At 35.9% G+C, this 26628-nt stretch overlaps 1 protein-coding gene across 4 annotated transcripts in view; it reads left to right on the forward strand.

Moving 5' to 3' along the window:
• Positions 1–26628, forward strand: part of LOC149835407 (UDP-Glycosyltransferase superfamily protein) — a 53507-nt gene that overhangs the window by 5598 nt on the left and 21281 nt on the right. For 2 of the 4 annotated variants that reach the window (XM_090008478.1, XM_090008480.1), the window contains exons 9-13: positions 1439–1568; positions 14705–14761; positions 14855–14965; positions 21113–21222; positions 21332–21500. In XM_090008478.1, the coding sequence (XP_089864604.1) occupies positions 1439–1568; positions 14705–14761; positions 14855–14965; positions 21113–21222; positions 21332–21500 (577 nt within the window). The remainder of the gene's footprint in view (positions 1–1438; positions 1569–14704; positions 14762–14854; positions 14966–21112; positions 21223–21331; positions 21501–26628) is intronic. The other 2 variants (XM_090008479.1, XM_090008481.1) reach the window with 2 other exon arrangements.

Genomic DNA, 26628 nt, shown 5'->3' on the forward strand with positions numbered 1-26628 from the left:
CATATTTATATTTGATTTCACCATTTGTGGCCAACTGCATTGTTGTTTCTATGTCTAGGTACAGTTTTCCATGTCTTGTTATAATAGACTACCTCTATTCAATGTTGTTAAAATCAGTTCACTGGGTGAATCGGTTTCTTAAAAAGACCTAAGAATCGAATTGAATCAAATTGTTTGTGAATCAACAATTTTTTACCATCAGATGACACGTCATTAAACAATAAAAAATATTGAACAATTCTCTTAACCTTCTTAAAAAATATTAAAAAAACAATTGAATCGGTTTGTGAATCAGCCCCTTTTGAATCATCATTGGGGTGATTCAATTTGAATCAGCTGATTCAGACCAATTTTAACAACATTGCCTCTATCTTCTCAGTCATGCGTGCACCCATCTCGTATCTTTGGTAGCTGTAGCATATGCAGTAGACTCATAATCTTTCATGGCCTCATTAAGAAAATTTTTTGATCATGTGGGAATTTCTCATAAGATGCCCATCTATCAATGTGATGTTTGATATGTGAGCCTCCTTAATGTACCAATTGTATTAAGATTTGTTCATTTGTTCATTGCCAATAATGTCTTTAATGGTTTTTTTATTCTTGTGCTTGACTTGAATATGACCATCTCCTTAGCTCTTCTCAAATACTTTTGAAACTTCTTATCTTGTTTCTCTAATTGGTTAGAGGGCTCTTGTATACATACTATATATTTCTCTTGTAACAAATCTTGAGACACTTGGATGGTCATTCTCATAGAATTGTTTGAACACTTACCTGGATTACTTGAACCTTGTTTGGTATCCAGGTCTATCCTTTCTTCTCTTTATCAAAATATTTATGGTTTTCTTTCACATTTTTGTTACTTTGGAGATGGTATTTGTGTTTTGCTTGGGAAAACAATAATTTGGAAGCCTTCCAATGAGTTTCTACCAAATTATCTGGACTTCTTGTCTGAATGTCTCTGTCAGCAACTTGCTGATTCTCGTAGATTATACAAAGATAAGAAACAACTTGAACAACTTGAGTGGGGTTGCTTGAGCCATTTGTTGAGAAGCATGAGTCACTTAGGGGCTCAATTGAGTTGGCCTGACATATCCAGAATGCGGACTTGGAAATATTTTAAGGCAGGATGAGTTGCCAAGTTTCTTGCTATCTCTGCTGTTCCTTTATTAAGCAAGTGATAAGTAATGCTACTACATCATTTCTTTCCAAATTCTTGTTGTGAAATTATTTTGTTCTTTATGTGTTTGCCACTGTCGGTATTTTGCTGAAAGTTTCGCTCATGGAAAAGATCCAAGTTCAGTTTCTTGCTTTTTGAAGTAGCTATTTGTGTTTGTAAGAATGCATTTTACTCTTCTATGCATGCCTTCATTGTTTGTTCTTCTTGTCTTTCTCTTGGTTCTGTTCTTACTAAGCCCTTGCAATAATGTTTCAGATTCATCTATTTTTCACGTGCTTCTCTCGATTACATAGTGAAGTCAAGAAAACAGCCTGATGTGCTGCACATACACAATTGGCAAACTGCTATAGTTGCACCACTTTTCTGGGACATATTCGTCAATCAGGTATAACTTATCTAGCTTTCTCTTCTAGGTGAGTTATAATTCTAGTTCTGTTCATCTCTTTTGTTTGTATACTAACATCTAAGAGGGAGTAGTTCCAGCCATTTACAAATCTATAGTTGCAATTGCCGGTCTTATTCATCCTGGCATGATTTACAAATGGGCAGAGCTTTGTTACTTACTGTTTTTAATGATGCTTCAACAAATTGTTCATGGTGATTGTTAAGCAACACACTCAAACTACTTTTATCATTTAATCCATAAACCCTAGAAGTTTCTGGTAATGGTGAAATTAAAAACCATGAAGTTGGTATCATCCATAGTTATCAAAAACGCACCTCAAGGTGCAAATAGCGCGCCTCGCCTTGAGGCACAGGTAAATAGCGCAACAAAGAAAAAAAAAGAAAGAAAAGAAAGAAATAAAAGACAAGAAAGGAAAAAAAAAGAAAGAAAGAAAGAAAGAAAAGGAAAGAAGGAAGGAAGGAAGAAAGAAAGAAAAAGAAAGAAAAAAAGAAAAAACAGAAAAAAGGAAAAAAGGAAAAAAGGAAAAAAAGAAAAAAGAAAAAAAGAAAAAAAGAAAAAAAGAAAAAAAGAAAAAAAGAAAAAAAGAAAAAAAGAAAAAAAGAAAAAAAGAAAGAAGACTATTTATATTTGCATTTTTCTGTAGAAGAAGAAGAAAAAATGTTAATTTCATTATTTATTTGCAATTTTCTGTTTCTTATTGATTGTTACTTTATAAACAAAACATTTCTATTATTTAGTTGTATTTGTAGATATTTTTAAAAGTTTTTTCAAAGTTAAAGAAAAAAAATTATGAGGCTTACGCCTAGCTTCAGTTTTTGGTGGATCGCTACGCTACGCCACAACAGTTGACTTGCACCATGCTAACATTGAATTGACCGAAAAAGAGGTAGGTTGGAACTAGTCATTGGATGTTGAAGTATGCGTATACATTTACACACACATATAGGTTTAATCTACCACTAAACTCTTTATAATAATGTTAGCAACAATCAACTGATCAAAATGACCACAACACCCTAAAAAGTGGATATAATTACTTTTTCATAGCCGTTGGGAAATTACTTCTTAAATCATTTACCTATTTTAATCTTACTTCTAAAAGCATTTACCTGTCTTAAAAAATGCCACTACTTTAGAGGGTATTCATTTCAATCAGCATCCCCCCCCCCCTTTTTTTTTTCAGGATCAGCTTATGGATATTATCTACGTGGTTTATTTTGAATAGTTTGGTTATGTTGTGTAAGCATGACTTTTAAGTGCTTCAAAGATCAATGGGATACAATGCTCCAAAAATTCACAAATAGAAAATCATATTTTTACTATGTAAATACTAGGTCCAATGTGCACTTTCTAACAAGTGAACCATGTCAAACACATCTGTGAGGCCAGATTGATTGTCTAAAGCTCGCAACCATGATTTTTTATTGGAGATTATGGTACAACTATATGCACCAAATATCATCTATACGTTATATATATATGTGACACCCCAAAATTTTGAAAATTTTTCTTTTTGAATGTTGACAGCGGAAAACGATTTAATGTTGAGTATGGTTTTGATAATTTTGAGCAAACCACAAGGGTGAGGTAACACAAAGCTTTTATCAGAGTACAACCAAAACATTATTTACATCATTCTTGAAAAAATATATAGAAGATTCAAAACTTGAGAGCACAAAATATTATAAACCAAAAAGTCCCAAGCTGGGCCCTGGATCCTCCGGAGAGTGCTAGTCCTTGATGCCACTCCTGCCCCGCTGCACTCACTGACCTTTACCTGAACAAAAATCCATTAAAGGGTTAGACTTCTGATTGTCTGGTAAGCTTATACTAATTTCAGTAATTCAGAATATTAGACGTATTCAGACAATTTAGATAAAGCATTTTCATCGAAAGGTAATGCATAATACAAAACATAACTGTTTGCATAATTAGATCATATTTTCATTTCAAACTGTGATTCAAAAGGTCTTTGTTTCGATAATTAATCATCCACCCTGGTACGTGGGGGAAAACAATCACTGACAACTGAAGCATTCCGAGGGTATATTATTCTCAGATGTTTTAAACCCAGGTACTTAACTGTAGCAGACCCAAAGCGGGTGGTTCATGACCGGGAGAATCACTGCTAAGGCAGAACAAAAAGTAGGATGTATCCTGGACTATTGGGGATATACATAAGACACGTGGATAGCCCCGACCTTCGAGGACTTACGAGTGAGTATAGACCACTGGGATGCCTCGCTCTCAAAATCAAAACAGAATTACTCGAGGTTATACCATCTACCTTCTCTAAGGTAGAGATCAGAACTGAATGGGTTCAGAAGGGTTATCTTTATTACAAGGATTATTTTATGTGCCTTACACTGTATAGGCTAGAATGGGGTTCAATAACTCAAGTACCCGTTTTTAGGGTAATAACCAGAGTCCTGTATGTGTACCCTACCCAATCAGTACTTGCTTTGTATATACGAGCACTTCGCGAATGTGGCAGATCAGTATCTTAAGTTTTGTATGTAGGCATGTTTTATTTATTAGATAGTGCTTTGTTTCACACTTTGAGAGTTTGGTTATTTTGTTCTTGCACACGAGCCAAATTCAGAATGGAAGTATGCCCTACACACTACTGTGTACTTGTGATACCAGAAAGGTCTCTAAGAACCTTGGCTTCTTTTGGGCTGTAACTATTTTCAGTGCAGATTATTTTGTTCTTAGTTAGGGTTCTCTGAACCTAGAACTCTATTCTTGAGCTAAGCAGAGATGCACATTGTTCTATGAATACTTGCGAAAATGTAAGAAAAAAATATTATTTTATTCAAAGTATGATGGATGCATATTTATAATATTTTATTCAGAGTGTGATGTGTACAAAAACTACTATTATATTCGAAACATCATGCATATGCCTATATGATTTAGAGAATGATTTGTATCAAAACTATTATTTTATTCGAGGTTTGATACACATTATTTTATTCAGAAGGGATGTACGCAACAACTATTTATTTTATTTGAAATATAATCATTTTCCTCAAAGTATGGTATATACCAAAACTATTATTTTATTTGAAATACGATTATTTTTATTCCAAGTAAGATACGTACCAAAACTTATTATTTTATTTGAAATACACTCATTTTATTCAAAGTATGATACATATCCAATAACTACTTTATTTGAAATCCAATGCGTATATATATAAGTTATTTTATTTGAAGTACCCTATATATATATATATATATATATATATATATATATATATATATATATATATATATATAGTATTCGTGAGACAAAACGAATACGTCATGCGTAATAATTTGAATATAAGCGAACATGTACACTTCCAAAATATATTTAAATATTCGAAATTCACATGCATGTGGCGATAGAGCTTACCTCGTATAGTGCTTTGATAAGAGATGGAAAAATTCCCAAAATTCTCGGGGGAATTTTTCCTCCAAGTTGAACTTCCGATGTGTGAGAGCAAACCGTACTTGAAGAGTTTGGTGGAATCGAACCGGGTTGAGGAGGTGAGGGTCGTGGTTCCACTGAATCAAGTCGCCCAATGGGACTGGTTAACAAAAGGGAATCAGGTCAGTGGGGCTAACCGTACCCAACCAGGTAAGGGCCTTAACTGGACTGGGCTAGGTCAGCCCTGAACCGGGTGAGGACCTAGCTAGGCTCGGCTAGGTCGGTGGCCTAGACTGAGCAGGGCGCAAGGGGGGTGCAGACGGACCAGGTGGGCTCGGGTGCACAAGGTAGCAGGACTGGACCGAGCAAGGGGATTCGGTGCAACAGAGCTAGGTGTGTTCGGTCTGGGCACACCCGAACAACACCGGGTCAGATGGGTTGACAAGGAACCGAATGACGTCAGGAGGAGGGTCTGAGCTAGGTGGATAGCAGAATCGACGAGGTAGCAGGTTGAGCTGAACTGGTGCGAGAAGGGAGGCGAGTTCGGTAAGGTGCAGGCCGGGTGAGGGTGCAAACCGGTGAGCTCTAATGGGTAGAGGGCTAAGGGTGGTGGCAGCTAGGTGCAGCCCCCAACAATGGAGAAGAAAAGAAAAGGCAGGGGGTGGCTGGGGGCTGGAATAGCCACCAGTAATGGTGGTTAGAGGGGAGGCTAAAGAAGAAGGTAGAAAGAGGGGAGTGGAGTGAACTCGTTGAGTTCAAGAGGGCTTTGGTGATGGCTGAAAACAAAGGGAGGAAAGGGCTTTATATAGTAGTGGAAGGGTGGTAGGGTGTTGCCAGGTAGCAACCCCTACCCATTCACGTGAAAGAGGAAACACAACAAGTGTTATGTTGTCTCTAACAATTGTTATAAGTTTTAAAACTAGGGGCTGAAACAAGGTGCGATGGTGGTGTAGGAGTTGGATCTGAATCAGGTTCAGATCCAGATTCAGTTCCCACATACCAAGTTTGTTAGTTTAGGTTAGTTACTTTTTAACTATTAGTTAGAAAACCAACCTTTATTCTAAAAACCATTTTGTTTTATCAAATATATATAAATATATATTTATATATATATATATATATTATAATCTTGTTAAATTTTTTTTCCCAGAAAATACTCCTATATATTGCACATATTCCGGTTATGCCTTTTCTCAGGTAAAATTACCAATATGCCCTTATTCTTGTAAAACATGTTTCGGGCTCGTATGAACTCGATTTCGACGAAATCAAGTTCGTCTTCCTTAAAATTTTGATACGAATGCAACAATGTGTTCAAAACTTATAAAATAGATCTTAAAAATTATGATTTTGCCCTTGGAGTTGTCGGGCATGTTTTGCGAGTGTACGAGCTCTGTTTTTGATGAAATCACTTGCGTTCTTTACAAAATTTCAATGCGGTCACAACCGTGTAATCTAAAATTACAAAATAGGTCATAAAAAACATCCATTTCATTTTATATTTATCTTTTGAGCAAAATGCTCGAAAAATTATCGAGTAGTACAATATATATATTATGTATGTATGTAATATAAGACACTTTCTGTACAGATCGGATATGAGATATATTGTACTTAAAAAGTTTACCTCCTCCATCGAATGATAAAATGTGATGTTTTTCTCTAATACAACGTCTTCATTTTTCAAATAAATAGTCATCTTAACCAAGCCTGATGCAGAAGTAATAAAAAAAGTTGCAGGTAAGTAGTGAACCTTAAAAAAGGTGAGCGAAACCAACCAATCTTGTGTTAAAATATGATGTGCTCTATGTATTTTTCGTATATATATACATAAGTATATGTGTATTATATATTATATATGTATCACTATCACCGCTATCGCCGATATTTTGCAAATATTGCGATATTATCAACTATTTCAAGGTAACTGATAATATCGAGAATATATCACGATATTTTCAAAATATCGCCAGAAACAAAATATCGCGATGGCGATAATATCACGATATTTTTTGAGATTTTTTAATTTTAAGTTTGCATTTCCTATTTTTTTGTTTCTTTTATATTTTAAAACCTTTAAAACATGTTTCTTTATATTTTTAAAATAAAAATAATGCAAAACTTATTGTTTTCTTAGCTTTTTTGTTGTCATTTATATTTTTTCAATTTTTTAAATTCACAAGATTTTCCCAAGATTTATCAACTTTTGAAAATCTCTCCAAGAAATACCCTCGCTAAGAAATTGCCTTTAACAATACATGTGAGTATGATATGCTAAGTCACACGGATTCGGCAAAGCAGGTGCCGCACCCGCGTCGACGCGACGCAACGCGGGTGCACGTGCGGCACCCGATGCGGTCAACACGACCCTGGGTTCGTTGACCGCACCCAAGGTCATTTTCGTCCAATTTTTGAACATAATTGTTTTTTGTTTGCCCAATCAAAAGGGCTGCGAAAGTGGATTAGGGCAAAATTTTGCCCTAATCCTCTCCTCTCCCGTGCAGCTCTGCTCTCTCGCTCGCCTCCTCTCCTCCCGACGTCTCTCAGGGGAGCCCGACGCCACCTCCTCCTCTCCCTCGTCGCAGACCTCCGGCGATCACCGGCGTCAACCCCACCCGCAACCCCGACGACGCCCGGAGCCACCTCCTTCTCTCCTCTCAGGTAACCTCTCCCTCGTCCCCTTCCTTCTTCTGATATTTTCCCAATCCTTCCCCCCCTCGCTCTCTCTCGCTCTCTTGTTGGGTCGGCAGGGGAGGGGCCGAGCCCCCCTCCCTGCTCCCTCTGATTTCAGGGGAGGGTTCGGCCCCTCCCCTGCACACAGAGAGCGCAGGGAGGGGTTCGGCCCCTCCCCTGCCAACAGGGAGGGGGCTCGACCCCTCCCCTGCATAAATGATATATATATATTGCCGCACCTCCGCACCCAAGTTTTTGAAAGTGCCACACCCGCACCCATGTGACATAGATGATATGTATATACACTTAATATGTTTGTGTATATATAGCTTGTATATAGTTTTATTTATTTATTTTCTTTTTTGTTTATTTTTTGTATATTTTCCCTTTCTCAAGGGAATTTTGCTCATTGGCCATCTAGCTGTTGGGAGCTCCCAACGTCTAGGTTGGCCTCTCTTCCTCTCTCTATTTCTTGTATAAATTTGAGTCTCTAACCCATTCTTTGGTATGCTTTTTCTAAACATTTTCAATAATAAAAAGTATATTTTTTATGCTATTTTGTGTGCCCATTAGTGACTTGTACTTGTGAATGCTATTGTGCTCTTGTATTAGCCTTTAGTGGCTCTTGGTGTATTGTCTTTGTGGCTGTTTTATTGTGACTGTATTGCTCTCTGGAGCCTTTGTTTGTGTTTCATTACATCTTGCCTGTACAATATCCACCAGTTTCTCCCTCCATGTTAAATGTGCAGTTTCATGAGCCCATAGATCAGTTTCCATGAACTCCTGCCAATATCCATGCTAGGTAATTAAGGACATTCATTCAATAGTCCAAAACAAGATACACAAATAAGAATATAAATATATAATATAAACAAATAAGTATATATATAAAAATAAAAGATGTATATGTGTATGGTAGTGTCATCTACCATGGATGGCACCCACTTTACCAGTTTACAGGTAAGTCATATTGGGATTTGCCAGTCAAAAGGAGAGATTTATTTGGTCAACAAGGACTAAATCGACCCAAAGTTTGGTACTAAAGGTATCCATGCAAAGGAAAAAAAAAGAAACATTCTACTGCCACTTTTCCATGACAGCGTGAGATATTGGTTGTAGGATGGAGTGTACCTCACTGGTTTCTTGCATCACCATGACAGGAAACTGGAAGAGTACTTTTCCAGTCCTATACACTCAATGCATGTGTGTGCATAGCTGAAAAATATGTTTTTTAGTTTAAAAGCTTTAATTCTTGAGGGAAGCAAAAAACTTACACAAGCATCACCAGAAAAGGGTATTTCAGAAGTTTACAGTTGCAGTTGTAATTGTGAAATAGTCTTTTGTGTGGCTCCCTTGAAGTGTGCCCAGAAGTATTCATTGACTCAATTGACTGAAACCATAACCTAATAGGGTTATCCAACTCTTCTTGGTTAAAACTTGATAATACACTGTTATTGTTTAAAATCATTGCAGTTCAGTGTAGAACAAATGCTGGCCTTAAGCAGGGCTGTAGTGAAAATTAGGAAATTCACAGCACCTGAATGGGGAGACATATCTGGAACATGGAGTGGAGGTAATTGGTAGTGGTGGGAAATGTAAAAGGAAGAAGTTCATAGACTACTATAATGAGTCAAAACCTATGTCACAGGGACTCTACAAAAGGGCCCTTGCACCTGTGTCGACGCGGGTGCGGGTGCCGCACACGGCACACGGTGCGGAAAACACGAGAGAGAGAGAGAGAGAGAGAGAGAGAGAGAGAGAGAGAGAGAGAGAGAGAGAGAGAGAGAGAGGCTGGGGTCGTCTTCCTCCTCCATTACTTCCTTCTCCCTTTTGCTTCTCTTTTTCCGCCCCTCCTCCATCTCCTCTTTTTACTCCTCTGTTGCCTACACATCGAGACTTTCTCTCTCTCTCTCTCTCTCCCCTTTTCCCCTTTTTCTTTCCTTTTTTCTCTTTTTCTTATTTTTTTTATAGGTTTACATACTTGGTGCAAGCAAGCAGCCAGGTGTTAACCGGGTTAGACTCAGGTGTCAGGTCTGATTGACCTGGATCTGTTTAGACCCAAGTCTGATTCAGACTTGGGTCAAATCAACCCAGATCTGAATTGGACCTGGACCTATTCTGACCCAAGTCAGACTCAGTCTTGCGTCAAAGCAGACCTAGGTCTGAATTGGATTTAGGTCTGTTGGGATTGCTTTGACTCAGTCGGATTCAGACCTGGGTCAAAGTAAACCCAGGTTTGAATCAGTAGGAGCCAGGTCTGTCATATATATATATATATATATATATATATATATGGGTTTTCTGCTATTTCAGTGTTTTTTTCGTAGTTCTGGCCCCATAAATGTGTTGGGCATGGTTGATTTACGAGGAATCCACACCTGGATCATGTGTTTTCGATGAAAAAATGATATTTGGAGCCTCAAAAATTTACACAATTTTTGGATCGTTGATTTTTTTAATGTTATAAAAACCCACCCATGTGTCAAAATCGAACACTTCAAGAGCTGATCCCTATAAAATCAAGTACATAGATCACATCTGTACGGTCAGAATTTAAAAAATAAAATGAAAAAACCCTGAAAAACTCATTTAGCATATTTCATTTAGCACGTACCCATTACTCTCTCTCTCTCTAGCATATTCATTTAGAACTTACCCATTTCTCTCTCTCTCTCTCTATATATATGTATATATATATATATATATATATATATATATATATATATATATATATATATATATATATATATATATATATATATATATATATATATATATATATATATATATATATATATATATAGTGCCGTATCGCCTTACTCTCACCCGTACCCACATCCGCACCCAATGTGACATAGGTCAAAACATTTTGTGCTTAAGACATTTAAGTCTTATTCTTTAAATTAGCAGTTTTTTTATGCTTTTTGACCTTATTATTCGTTCAGTGACATTTTGCATTGTAGGCAGTCTTCCATTCATAAAACTGGTGAACTTCATAATGAAAGTTGTGGTTGCAAAGAATAGGCATGTGAAGGAAACACTGGCTATAAGGGACCAAAGCAATTCTAAGAAAATTTTCTTCAAATTTTTGGAAATCTTTTAAGTTTGTCAATTGTTGTGCTGGAAGACAACTTTGTCTATCATTTTACCAATATTTGTTTGAAAAAGAAGTCCTAGTGTGATTGATTTGCAATAAGATGACATTCCAACACATGCAAACAAGAAGTGATGAATACATATTTCCAGTTTCTCCACCCAAGATATACCTAAAAAATAGTTATGAAAAAATCTGTGTACATTCCCAGACAATGACCAATCAAAGTTGCAGAAGATCTCCAAAACATCAACTGTTAAATGTCTCTCCTTTACATGGGAAGAAATAATGGCTTTCTGACATGAATCTCATTTTCAGTTGCAGCACATGGTAACTGACTCTTTGGGTACTGACACAAGTTTCATGGTTTAAAGTTTTCTGACAATAATATCATTCTGGATATTGGAGAGAAGGGCAGCATGCCCTAATTATCTGATTTATTTGATGGTAATCTTACGTGCAATTTTATATCATTTCCTGATTGTGTGGAGTGTGGACTCTCCTATTGATTTTAATTATCTAGTAATGTTAATTTTGTAATGAAACAAGAGTCTTTAATTACGAACAAAGTGTCCACCAAAGATCCAAATGGACAAGCACAAAAGGTGGCTACTAAGGGCACACTCACAAAACGCACAAGGGGCACACACACAAGGATCAAAATGTAAAAAAATTATATTTTATTGACAACCCAAAATGCAAGAAGCATTGCATCAAATGAGGGGTTTCACCCCTTTTTATATACATCATGGAGAGCCAAAGAGACATTGGAGCTAGTCCAACATCTCTATTTGTAGCCGTTGGAACGGCTAGTCAAACTATTCAACTTTAGGTTGACTAGTCAAAAAATAAAAATAAAAAAACAACAACAACAACAACAACAACTACGCCTTCATCCCAAAACAATTGGGGTCAGCGATATGAACCAAAAAAGAAATTCATTTTGGGTCTTCCACATGAATCCTTTTCCTCCAATCATTTCTATCCAACGCCATGTCCTCGGTGAGGTTCAAAGCATTCATATCCTTTCCTATCATCTCCATCCAAGTCTTCCTAGGCCTACCCCGACCTCTTTTAACTAATATATTTTCCCATTTCTCCAACCTTCTAACTGGAGCATCATTAGGCCTTCGCCGAATATGTCCAAACCACCGTAAACGATTCTCTCGCATCTTATTTTCAATGGGTGCAACACCTACCTTCTTACGTATCTCCTCGTTCCAAATCTTATCTTTTATTGTATTTCCACACATCCATCTAAGCATCCGCATCTCAGCTACACTCATTTTTTGAATATGATGTCTTTTGGCAGCCCAACATTCCGTACCATATAGTAAAGCGGGTCTAATAGTCGTCCTATAAAACTTTCCCTTCAACCCCAATGGGATTCTACGATCGCACAGCACTCCAGTAGCACTTTTCCATTTCATCCACCCAACCTTTATCCTATGATTTACATCTCCATCAATTTCTCTATACTTTTGAATGATGGATCCCAAATATTTGAAATAATCATTCACCGGTATATCTTGCTCACCAAGCTTCACTATACTCCCATCACTACTTCGTTGCTTACTAAACCGACATTCCATATATTCAGTCTTACTCTTACTCAACTTAAAACCTCTAGCTTCCAATGTCTGTCTCCATAATTCTAACTTAGCATTAACCCCAGCTCTAGACTCATCAATCAAAACAATATCATCAGCAAACAACATACACCACGGTACATTTTCTTGAATTGATCTCGTAAGCTCATCCATCACTATCGCAAATAGGAAAGGGCTTAAAGCAGATCCTTGATTTAACCCAACCGTTATCGAAAAATTGGTTGTCACCCCTCCACAAGTGCGGACATTGGTTACTACTCCTTCATACATATCTTTAATTATACTAATGTACTTGAGAGAAACACCTTTCTTCATCATTGTCCACCAGAGAACGTCCCTAGGTACTCTATCGTATGCCTTCTCTAAATCAATAAAAACCATATGCAAATCTTTGTTCCTCTCTCTATATCTTTCAATAAGTTGTCTAAGAAGATGTATAGCTTCCATAGTTGATCTTCCAGGCATAAAATCAAATTGATTCTCCGATATCATGACAACCTTCCTCAACCTAGACTCAATCACCCTCTCCCAAAGTTTCATAGTATGACTCATGAGTTTTATACCACGATAGTTTGTGCAATCTTGTATATCACCCTTATTCTTATATAAAGGCACCAAAGTACTCTTCCTCCACTCATTAGGCATCTTATTTGTTTGCCAAATCAAGTTAAAAAGATTTGTCAACCATTCTAAACCTTTCTCTCCCAAGCATTTCCAAGCCTCGATAGGTATACCATCTGGGCCAACTGCCCTTCTTGATTTCATTTTCTTCAAAGCCTCTGCAATTTCTTTCTTTTGAATCTTGCGCATGAAGTCACGATTTATCTCATGAAAAGGAATGGAGAAGTCTCCAAGATCTTGAGCATGACTATCATTAAATAGCTTATCAAAATAATCTTTCCATCTCTCCTTAATCTCCTCATCTTTGACTAAAACCCTTTGCGTTTCATCTTTGATACATCTAACCATACCCAAATCCTTCGATTTCCTATCTCTCATCTTTGCAAGCCTATAAATATCCTTCTCGCCTTCTTTGGTATCCAACTTGTCATAAACCTCCTTATATACCTTAGCCCTCGCGTTTCGAACAACTTTTTTAGCTTCCTTCTTTGCTATCATATACTTCTCCAAAAATAAAAAAATAAAAAATAAAAGAAAAATATTTACAACAAAGAAAATATAAATATATGTACATATACATATATATACACATATGTATATAATACATATACATACATTGATATGTATACATATAGATACACATATATTAGATATATATATATATATACACTTTAAGACTCTCCCTCAAACTTACGGCAGAATGACCGAAAGTTTGCATAAAAAGAAGTGAAATCTAAGAGCAGTGAGAGGTTTGGTGATATATATATATATATTATATGTATATACAATTTAACAAATTTGCCAGTGTCAAACTTCACAGCGGGATGCACTTAACTCTCGTGGCATGCCATGTATTGATGCTATTATGGTGCATACCTTCACGGATGAAATTTATTGCCATTGTCTCGTAGTTTTTTTTGAAAGAAACCCCTTGTCTTGTAGTTGGTTGACCAATAAAATTTATGTGTCTATAAACTGACTTGTCTTGCTGTCATTAATTCTCATATAAACTCTAGTGTCATAATCTGTTCTTTTTACTAATTCCTTCTATATTTTTTGTATGGATTGGAGCGGATGATAACAGAATCTAATCTATCTCTTGGATTAAGCTATTGAACCCTAATTGAATGCATGGTGTGAACGAAAGTCACATGCTCTGGACATTTTAACCTGTGTGGATAGTATTAGTTTTAAGATGAGGCATCCTTTGGAGCCAGGATCAGGTGCCATCACATGTCACACTTTGAGTGTTTCTCTGCACCTGGCTGCCCTCCATCTGCTTTTGGGCCCCACAACTGACAGACTGTCAGCCAAAGATGGAGGGATGCCAGGTGCAGAGGCACACTCAAAGTGTGCCATGTGATGGCACCTGATCCTGGCTCCATCCTTTGCATAGTTTTTAAGTATTCACACTTTCCTGATTCTTTGTGTTTTATACACTTCAACGAGTTGCTTTGTCATGGCATTTCTCATTTCTGATAATTTATGATGTATCCTTTCTTGGTGATTTTGTCATTTGCTTTCATTTAATTATTTATCACCAGTGAGTGCAATGAGATATTTACCTGTATTTTCTTTTTAGCAAACAATATAATATTTGTTTCCTCAGTGTGTACCCAATGGTGAGCTTCATTCTTTTACAAATAAGTTCTTGATTAAAATCCTGAATATAAAAATTGCAGAGTGAGTTTATGTTTTGTAGGGACTTGAAAGTACTCGAATACTGTTAACATGCCATGGGTTCCAATCACAGGCAAGGGTAGTATATAGTTCATTTCCCTCTTATTCTTCATAACAGAGATTTTTCATGATAATGATGAGTATAATAAACCATCCATGGCTATTGACACAGTGTTCAGAGCTACCGAGAAAACTAGCTTTAGTTGGATTAGATCCGCTGAAACTTCATCGCTCTGATCGTTTGCAGGATAACACAAATCTACATCTAGTTAATATTTTGAAGGTATATTTCTGCCAACTCTTCCAGTGATTGTTCTTGCTCTTTTGTTTGATTGTAGCATCAAAGATTAGTTGTCATTGTCATCAAGCCTTGCCCCAACTACGTGGTTTGGCTTTATGATTTCTATTTCTCCATTCCTAAGTCGCATAGGTAGGGGTACGGATTTGGGTTCAAGTACAAATACGGAGGGTGCGACATGGAAATTTAAAAAAATGCAGGTACAGGTGTGTGTGTGTGTGTGTATATATATGAGAAAATGTCGTGTACACTCGAGAGTCTCTACCATCCGATTTATCTATTTTTTGTGATACGAGATGTGCCTAGTTAATCGACACCCGTTCTCCTTGGCAGTCCTACCGACTTTACCCCAATTACACGCTTTCTTCTTCCTTTCTATTTTCTTGCCATTCCTTCTGACATGTATTGCGAGTTTCCGTGGCCCCTACGCATAAATGCAAATCCACTTTCAAAGCTCTACTGGATTCTCCACTACATGGTCTCTCAGATCCCTTTCCTCCTCCTCCTCTCCTATGCTCTCTCACCTCTTTCTCAAAATCACCCATTGTTTCTCTCAATTTGCGATTCCTATCATCGATTCCCATCATCGTGGCCATGCTTGATCGCCATTGCCATCCTCAACTCTTTTTGCCACATCGATCATGGCCTTAAAAAGTAAATGAAGGTGATGCGCCTGATTGCAACGAGACCCCCCTTTCATCACTGCTTCTTCCTTGTCAGACCCGGTCCAGGGAGCCCTGGTTTCTGCTGTCCAAGGCCCACCCACTTTGGATCTCCATATATGTGGTCCCAGCATCGAACTTGCAGGTGATGCTCAATCTTTTCCCTCTTGATCTCTTTCCATCTTCTGCAGTTTTGTGGTTTTCTCGAGTTGGTGGTTTGCTGTAAATCAAGCTTGTGGATTATTGCATTGATTTTGAGAAAAAAATATGATTTTGGGTAGACCTTGCGACGTTGAGCTTTTGGGGTAGGTTCATGTGACTTGGTTAAAAACCCACATATAGTGACTTTGCTGAGTTTCCCAGAAGGGAAGAAGAACCTGCTCCGCTAAAGCTGATTGTCATAAGACTCATAACTGAAGCAAAGAGTCCCTGTGTTGTGCACCTGTGGCCCCGAGAATCTGGTCATGCTCATGTGATCATAATAGGTTTCTGGTTTCAAGGATTTGTTTGTACATGTTAGTATATTTTAAAATTTGAAGTTCCTGATTAATGGGTCTTGGAAACTCTCCAAGTTTGATTTTGTTATGAATTAAGCAAGTAAAGTGGGTTGTGGTGCGAATTGACAAAAAAAGAGGCTTATATTTTTCATTTTCGATCAGATCATGTGAATGAGTTTGTTTCACTAGGTGCTTAATAAATATTGTTTTTTCTTACAAAACCTTGTAAATCAATTCACTTGTAAATATAATAAAAGTAACATATGGTTCAACGTATTTTATCTATCAAGAAATCATCAATATCAAAGTGGACTTTAGACTTTAGTATTCCTGATGCTATAAGTGATCACCATCAATCAAAAGAGCAAATATGCAAACTCCAGGCTCAAGTTTGTGTAGCTGTTGTCTGCATAATAATAAAAAAGGGACATGAGAAACAATTCATACAGGAATGTCAGTGTGAACACCTGATTTTGTATGTTCATCTTTAATTTATTGTTCTTGTGGAGGAGGAGGTGGTTTGTTGAATATGGAACAGTTTGTACCCTCATCCATTGACAGCTAGTTTTCATTTTAACCAATTCAAATGACCAAGTCAGATTGAGCCCTATTTGTTACTTTGTGTAGTTTGCCATGGCCCATTCTTTAGTATTTGTGTTCATTTTTATTGCTATGACGCAGTGCGTTAATGCAACTAAGAAATGAATCATTTCTTATAAAAGTTTTTGGAAATATATCTCATTTCTCATTTTTATTCAAGTCTAATAAATCAGGAAAGCCTAGTCACTTGGCTTGATAAGATACATTGCCAGCGGCTCAAACCCTAATATCTGCAGATTGACTTTGGTAATTCAAGAATATTAGGTTTATTTTGATCGATGTACTCTAAAGAAAAAAGGAAAACTTGAGTTATTTCAACTCTTCCCACCTTCCCAAACTTCTAACATTTAATCAAACAATAACAAGCCTTTGTCCAAACCCATAATCGGTACATCAAGATGCCATGCCATCTCAAGCAACCAAAAGACACGTCAACTAAATAATGATACCAAGAAAAAAGAGAAAAGACCACCCTTGAATACACATAAATGAAAAATTATATAAAAAAACATTTGAGTATAACATTATGTACATTAAAATTGACGCTGAAGTCTCTTATTATTCAATCTGAAACTTGAAGCAGCAAATAACTGTCTCATTTTTAACTAAAGTATCCCAAACATGAAATTTTCCTACACCACTGATGTTGATCCTCCTTCCCAGTAACACTGATCCCAGAACCCCAACCGCAGGTTAAGTGGATAGGAGAGGAGTGGGCATTGGCCCAACTCAGAGCAACTAGAGGAGTGCTGGGAGCTGATCCTGGTGCGCATTGCCCCACGTCACTGCCACCTTAAACCCGTCTCGTCACATGTGTGCTTCCTCGGCCCCTAACCAACTCGCCTGCTTCCCTCCACCTAATCCACTATGATGCCTGCAATGGTTTCTGCAAGAACCTCGACTACTTGTTGTGGGCAGTCTCCGCTTCTAGCCTGAGGCCCTGCCACTATCGAATCCACGAGCTCAAGTGCTCAACTGAACTCCTCTGATCTAGAGTTAAGACCTTTTGTATCCCTTTTGTTTGATCTGGACATAATTTGATCAAAGAATATGGCTGGCAAGATCATTCTTCTCAAACCCAAATCATCCATTATGGATTGAGGTGTGTTGCAAATGATAACAATTAGGCTTAGCAGAATTACCAAGACCGCCCCACTCGAATAGGTCTTCACACAAAAAAATGGTGGGAAGAAAAATATGGGAGGAGCAATATCTGTTGTTTAAAAATTGGAAGATGTGAATGAGTCAGTCTGACTAGAAAAGATGTGACAAGAGGCTAGCAGATGGGTCAGAGTCTAATTTTTGTTTTTTTTGTGGTAATTGGTATTCAATCGCCGAGTTGACAGTGCCAATTAATCGCCTTAGTGAAACCATTCCCAAGGAAAATGGGCATCGGATGGGTGGGACCTTAGAGTGTATTACCCCCATTGTATACTCGAGTATACAGAATCAGTCCTCTCTCTCTCTCTCTCTCTCTCTCTCTCTATATATATATATATATATATATATATATATATATATATATATATATATATATATATATATAGCCTTTATGTGCTACTGTCACCATTACCTACAAATGCCTCCCATTTTTAGTTTTTTCATTTTTTGGTTGTTTTTCATAAATCTGACCTTACAAATGTGATCGACATGTTTCACTTAGTGGGAATCGGTTGTTGAATAATCTGATTATAACATGTAGATAGGATTTTATAAGGCTTAAAAAATCAACAGCCTATACTTTCCCGGCTCATAAAATCATGTTTTTTCATCGAAAAAACATGATCCAAATGTCGGTTCCCACTATTTCGAACATGTTGGATCCATCTATGAGGTTGGATTGGATCAAAACAACTTTCGCATAGGGTATCCAAAGGTGTTTGTGCCGAATGGCGCCATTACTAAAACATTACCCATACACACACATACATACATGCATACATACATACATGCATAGTTGTACATATCGTACTGCATTGTATAATACAAATCATTACTTTTGTGTTTTGCGATACGATACACATTCGCGTATCCGTATCGGGTGTATCGTACGATACACCCATGTATCGTACTGTATCGTACTATACTATATGTATCATACGATACAGTGTCGACACACTTAAAAAAGGCCGAAAGTTGTCTTTTTTTCATTTTGGGTTTAAAAGGCCTCTTGAAGGCCGAGTTCTCTACATTTTGAATTATGTAGTTGTCTTTTATTTATATTGTCAGTTATCACTTATCATGTTTGTTATTAATTTAAATTATGTAGTTGCCTTCGTATGTGAATTTATGGTTGTATTTTGTACAATTCATCATTGTTTTATGTGATATGATTTTTTTATAATTTATGATAAAATTTTCTGATTTTTCTAGATTTTTTGGATTTTTTATTAAAAATTTACGATACGATACGGTGTTACTTTGGGCCCAACCGATACGGGTAATGATACGATACTTACAACCTTACACACACACACACGCACATATATATATATATATAAGGATATGAAAACCTACCCAATAGAAAACCTCCCATACCTACCCAATAAGAAACATTTATCGGATTTTCTGTGTTTTTTAGAAATTCTAACATTTCAGATGTGTTCAGCATGATTTATTTACTAGAAATCGACACTTGGAACATGCATTTTGAATAGAAAAAATGGTATTTGGAGCCTCAAAAATTTATGAAATTGTAGGCCATTGATTTTTGAAACCTTATAAAAACATATCCATGCATCGGAATCAAATGCTCCAAGAACTGATTCCTATAAAAACAAGCACATAGATCACATCTGTAAGGTCGGAATTTTGAAAAAACACCAAAAATCTGACAAATGTTTCTTATTGGGTAGGTTTGAGAGGTTTTCTATTGAGTAGGTTTTCATTCCCCTATATATATATATATATAAAACTTAAAACTCAAGAACCAACAAAAACCAATTCAAATATCAAATAACAACTAACAACTAACAACTTAACAATAGATATTTTGCTCAATTTTGGTGAGAACATGTCAACGAAGCTATGATGAAAATTCCTGCACGTATATATTTCCATGGAAGTCCAAAATTGATATTTTTGCACTTTGATAGTGAGGAACATCTATTTTTGTTCAGTATGAGCATAATAAAAAAAATACTAGATTTAACAACCTTAGCTCCATAGCTTTTAGATAGGAATTGTAGGAGTGTTAAAGAAAAAAAAAGATATTATCGCCAATGTAACACATCAAATTGACAAAAGTTTATAACGGGAATTTATCACCTTTGTTTTTCTTGTGCGATTTTTTTTAAATTTTCTCACATTTTTGGGAAATATCTCAGCTAAAAATAGAGTAATTAAAATAAAAAATATATAAAGTAATATTATATAAAACCTTGATGCCATATTAAAGTCTTTATTTCAAAACTCAATTTTAAGATAAACTTTCGAAGGTTGATTTTTGAAAAATGCTTTCTTCCCTTAATTGTTGCCACTTTCCAAAGTATGATTTTTGAAAGCATTTCTTGTTTTTAATGCATAAGAGAGAGCTTGTATGAGTAAATAGTAACAGAAAGAGAGAGATAATTAAATTAGTGATCAATGATACTAAAGTGGCATTTAATTTGCCTAAAAATTATTCTCGTTACTTAATGGATCTTAAATACATGATTCTTTTTTTTAATAAAAACTCCTGTTAAAAACATAAATACCATGATAAAATTGTGATATGTTGATATAAACGATATTAACACGATATTTTGAAAATATCATGTCAAATGGCAGTTTTAAAAATTTCAGCAGTATATCGCATTTTTTCTTCCAAAACAATGTTGATATTAGTCACTATGATGCTGGCGTATGCCACATAGGTGCGGGTGCGGGTACGGGTGCGGATGCAACGCTGCGGCACTTTAAAAAAACTTGGGTGCGAGGAGGATATATATATATATATATATAATTTTTAACAGTTTTAAGTTAACACTATGTGTATTTGTGTGCATTTATGTATATATATAATATAGATAAAAATAGACTTTATTAGGGTTAACTGAATCTACTTTTGGATAGAAATGGACCTTAGTGTGGTTGACTTCACCTAACACAAAGGAAGCTGTGTCCAAGTGTTGCACCCGCCTGGGTGCGGGTGCGACGCGGGTGCGGTGCCCTGTTAGAAGAGTTCGTGTGACATAGATGCTGGCATTTGTTTGGGATATGTTAATCACTGAGTTATAAAGGTAGCTTCTTCAGGTGTCTTAGAATTGAAAATCCATAAGATGGAGAACATAAATATTATCTTCTCAAAATATTTTGTTGTACATTTCTTCTTTTGCTCTTCTTTAAAGAGTCTTGCTGATTTGAGCACAACTTTTGCTGCTTTGCATATTCAGGGTGGAATAGTATATTCAAACAAAGTGATGATATTATCGTCCATTCATTCAAAAGAGAACATAATTCGAAGCATGGGATATGGGTTAGAGTCAACACTGACCATCCACAAGTGAGTGAAATATTTTCCATTCATAAATTTAGAATTTCACATCTAAGCAATCTAAACAATGGATTTGTTTTCAGTGTCTTTGTGTTGTATCTTGTTTGTTTGATGTTAGGGAAAAGTTGCTTGTTGCCCCTTATGGAATTGATGCAAATGAATGGGATCCATCAACGGACAAATTTCTTCCAGCAAGGTATTCATCAGAAGATCTTAAGGGGAAAGCCACTTGCAGGACTGCACTAAGGAAGCACCTTGGAATTCCTGAAAATGCTTCTACTGCTGTTGTAAGAGCTTTGACTAATCGTTTATAAATAATTTTCCACTTCGTTTCTTTAAAACATACTTTTGGGATGCATTACTTAATATTGCTGGGGTTGCATGGTTGACATTGTGGAGAAAAAGGTTTGATGTTCTAATAGAACTAACCCTCAATGAATCACATGAAAATGCCTTTCTTTATAACAAAACGTATGTAATGAGTTCAGGCTGTCATTATTCCTCCATTGTCTATCTTATTCTTCTTTTCCTTTCTTACTGTTTCTTTTTCTTTGTTTTCACTATTCTTGTCTACTAGTACAAATCTGATTCTCCCATATTGTTAATCACATATGAATCACCCTTTTAATGTCATATGCTTTTTTGTTCATGTCCCTTTTGGTTTTTATGCTATCATCAATTTTTGGTCAGCTGTTACTAGACAATGAAATCATATTAATCTCATTGAAAATTGGTATCTGCCGCTTCTACCCTCCCTTTCCCACCAAATAGAAAAAGTGAAAAAGGGAAGGGCAGCAGCATGTCATCTCTAAAATTGCTGGCATCTTATTTCAAAATTCAGACGTAACTTTAAGTTTGTTTGTCTTGTTTTTTTCAATTGGAGTCCTGCATTTGGTCTGCTTATTGTATTTTATTCTTGACTTTCCTTTATTTTTAGTTTTGATCCCCATTTTCACCCTCCTACAAAAAATCAATGGAATCAATTTTTGTCATCTGGGTCTGTTAATATCACCTTTTCCAAATGTGAACATTAAAGTTTTTCTCTCAAATTATATCATTTGGACAGGAGTCATTCTATGTACATAAGGCACATGAGATGCCTCAGACATGTGGATCCAGGTTTTCTTAAAGAGACTAAGAAAGAACAATTAAACAATCATGTCCCAGATCTACTAATTTGTTAGTGATGACTTAAAATCAACTCTTTCAAAAGACATCTTAGCTTAAATGATGGACTTCTCAGTGTCTTGAAGAGGTGAGTTTTGATAGTTCAGGTATCATGGTTCTTTTACTGTTCACAAGGTACTGTTCACTTCTTTGGCTGGCAAATTATTTACATTTGAGTCATTCTACATGAGTGGCACTCTGTAGTTCTCTTGTAATTTAGATTTATTTCTGAATTACCCTAATATGAGTTTATCTATTATTAGAGGCCATATATATATATATATATGCATTTTCTGCAATCTTTTGTACCTACAATCTTGTTGGGATCTCACAATGCAAGTTGTTTTTGACTAAATCTATCCCCAGAATATTGATTTGATAAGGATCAACCCTTGGATCATGCTTCTTTTGACCAAGAAAACATGTTTGGTGTGTTTATGACCTTTGATTTTTGCATCACTGGAAAAACCTGTACACATTTCGGATTCCGGTGATCTAAAAGCTAATCCCTACTAAAAGGATCATGTAGATCACATCTATGTGGTCAGATTTACCCCAAAAATAAAAAAGGGTTTTGATGAGTTGTTTGTAGGTGCAAACTATTGTAGCATCTCTCTCTCTCTCTCTATATATATATATATCAAGGTTGTAAGTATCATATCGTTACCCGTATCGGTCAGGCCCATAGCATAATAACACTGTATCGTAAATTAAAAAAAAAATAAAAAAATTTAAAAAAAATCCAAAAAAACAAAGAAAAATCAGAAAAAGTTCTAAAAAAATCATATCACAAACAAAGATGAATTGCACAGTATACAATCATAAAATCATATATGAAGCATTTATGTCTCTATAAGCCACATAAGACATTATCAAACATCAACTAATATAGAATCATAGATAATATTGCATGCATATCTCATAAGAACAACACAAAATATTAAATATCTTGCAATTAAGAACATGTCACAAAACTCAAACTTTTATATTACATAAACAAAATAACCAAGTTTATGAACAATTAAGTGTTAAATAACCAAGTTTTTCTAAAACATATTACATAAAACCTCAATAATTATAATCATCTTCTTCATCATTATTATCTTCTTCTTCTCCTCCTTCGACATCTACATCATTTTCAAGATACGTGAGGTCATCATCATCTACCTCTTGTGCTCCTTGTACGTTGATCCATTAAATGTCCTCTTCATTTAAAAGAGTCCATTCTTTTCCAACCCATGCATTAAATTCATCAAAATGTTTTAAACTGTTGGGATCGAATTGCTCTTTGTGCCACCTTGATGATAACTTTTCGATTTGCCTAAAAAGATGACATGAAAAAAATTAAAATTAGTTGGGTTTTGAATGATATAAAAAAACTTTAAATAAACACATGAAAATGACAAATAAACTTTATAATTTTATATACCTCTACCTCAGTCATAAGTTGTAGCAAACGTAGACGAGGTCATTGAGTCTTTTGTACTTTAATCTATTTTTTTTGTATTGATTTGCTTAAAGACACTCCAGTTTCTCTCGCATTCACTTGCACTACATGTTTGACTAAGAACGCGAATGGCAAAAGCTCTCAAATTTTGAATATCACTTCTAAACTTGGTTCACCACATGTCTGAAAAAACAAGAAAATGAGAAATAAATAAGACAATAACAAATAAGAGGCAACGACAAATTAATACGACAATAACAATATGAAATAGACAAAATAAATTACCTAGATACATTGTGGCACGATTTCGCACTGCTGTAGGTCTCCCCATATCATACAATGCATTATCATAAGTTTTCATTTTCTTATGAATTTGATTTTGAATGCTATAATCAGGGTTTAACCTTTCGATGCAATTCAAAAGTCCCTTGTTGACTTTTTTATCTATTTTATACATAAAAGAGTATCTAAATGCATAATTTAAATAATATGTTGCAACATGAAGAGGTTGATGAAGTTGCCTAATCTACTTATGATCAATGATCTTCCATATAGGTGTGTACAGTTTTTTCTTCCCCTTCAAATTATCTTCAATAGCCTCATAGAGATAACCCATAACTGGTCTGTCTTCACTGTCAACCAATCGAAGCACCTTCACTAAGGGTATAGTTATTCTCAACAACTTCATGCATAAATTTGATAATTCACTTCTAAATACAATATCTAAAATTTCTTTGAGCTTTCTTTTTTGTGCATGGGGATATGCATTTCACATATCTTATGAAAATAAATTTTTTAATGCAGCTCTATTCTTTACTAAACTTTGCATTGCCAAAAAATTCGTAGCAAATCTAGTAACTGCACTATAAATCAACTCGACACCATCAGTGTACTTTCATTAGGCTAAAAACCCATGCATGATTGTAAATAAATTTAGCAATTTCTTGGCAGCATTCATTTGTTTGTTGTACCTCATCTATGCTGCTGATGTCCTCAAGCATGAGGTTTATACAATGGGCAACACACTGGGTCCAAAAGAATGACCCAAATTTTTTTGCCAATTCTTTGCCTGCTTCTTTATAATTTGCTGCATTATCAGTAATGAATTGTACAATATTTTGAGGTTCAACCTCTTGCACAACTTGATCAAAAACTCTGAGCAATACATTTGTTGTCTTGGGCGTATCACACAGATCAATTGACTTCAAAAACATAGTTCATTTGGGGTAATAAACAAAAGAATTTATTATGGTCCTTGACTTTCTGTCTGTCCACCCATCTGCCATGATGCTACACTTAGTTTCTCTCCATGACTGCCTCATCTCATCATAATATGCCTTCACTTCTTTCATATTAGCATCTAAAACTTTTTCTTTTAAAGCAGTATATAAAGGCATTTTGTATTTAGGCCCGATACTGGTTATGACATTTGCCATGACCTGAAAATGAAAGAAATTTGCCGCATTGAAAGGAATGCATGCATTATAGAACCATCTTCCAACCGTGACATCTGCTTGCTCGACTAAATGATGAGGAATTATAGCAGTACGAATGTCGGACTGCATCACAGGAGCAGTCCTAGTAAGGAAAAAGCTCATAATAGAGCCTTTAGCTCTACCTCATCTCGAAGAACTCCCTCATCTTCTTTTTGTGCCTGTGACGACACTACTACGGGCACCAACCACACCTTTCTCCTTTGCTACAAAACTTCCTACTTCTAATCCTATGCTATGAGATGTAGGATCAGAAGTAGGGAGCTCATCTTCGTAATACACATCCTTTCAGGGCTCCACATACCCCATTTCTACTTAATTCATCTCTCTTTCTTGTCTTTTTCCTCTCAGATCATCAAGTAATCGTTGGCATTGCCATTTTACGATATTCGGCAATTTCCTTGACGTGCATGCTTGCACATTATGATGTGTCTCGGATAAATGATGCTTCAACTGATAGATACGACCTAAAAAAGAAATTTGACAATAATTGCACTTGATTTTTAATCAGTTTTTACTCGTTACTTAAGTGCCCCATTGCCATGCTGGATCTTCCGATGCCATCTTCTCCAAAAAACACTCAATAACAAGAAAAAAATAGATATTTTTTACCTTTACTCGCTTCCTTGAGTGAAAAAATGGGTGAAAATGCACTATTGAGAAAATTGCAAAAGCTCTCTCCCTTGCACGCGAATCGACCCCCCAAATTGATCTTACAGCTCCTAGGGTGCGTGGGTTCCCTTCTAACAACCTCTAGAATAATGGAGAAGTTGGCCTTCAAGAGGCCTTTAAAACCCAAAATAAAAAAAGACAACTTTTGGGTCTTTTTAAGTGCACCGATAGTGTATCACAACTCCTAGGGTGCATGGGTTCCCTTCTAACAACCTCTAGAATATGGAGAAGTCGGCTTCAAGAGGCTTTTAAAACCCAAAATAAAAAAAGACAACTTTTGGGTCTTTTTAAGTGCGCCGATGTCGTATCATACGATATGCCTTGTATTGTACGATACGGCACAATACAGGAGTGTATCGTGCAATACACCCAATATGGGTATGATACACACATACGAGTGTGTATCATATCGCAAAACCAAAAAGTAACGATACATATCGTGCCGTATCGTACGATACGTACAACACTGATATATATATATATATATATATATATATATATATATATATATATATATATATATATATATATATATAGTTCACTGCATTCATTGAGGAAAGATTGATGAATATGCATTTGTATCACAACACTGAAACTTGAAAATTTGTTTGCTTATATTCTTTATTTTCAGATATT

The sequence above is a fragment of the Nuphar pumila genome, chromosome 6 (genome assembly GCF_984573655.1).
Source record: "Nuphar pumila chromosome 6, dmNupPumi1.hap1.1, whole genome shotgun sequence".
Lineage (NCBI taxonomy): Eukaryota > Viridiplantae > Streptophyta > Magnoliopsida > Nymphaeales > Nymphaeaceae > Nuphar > Nuphar pumila.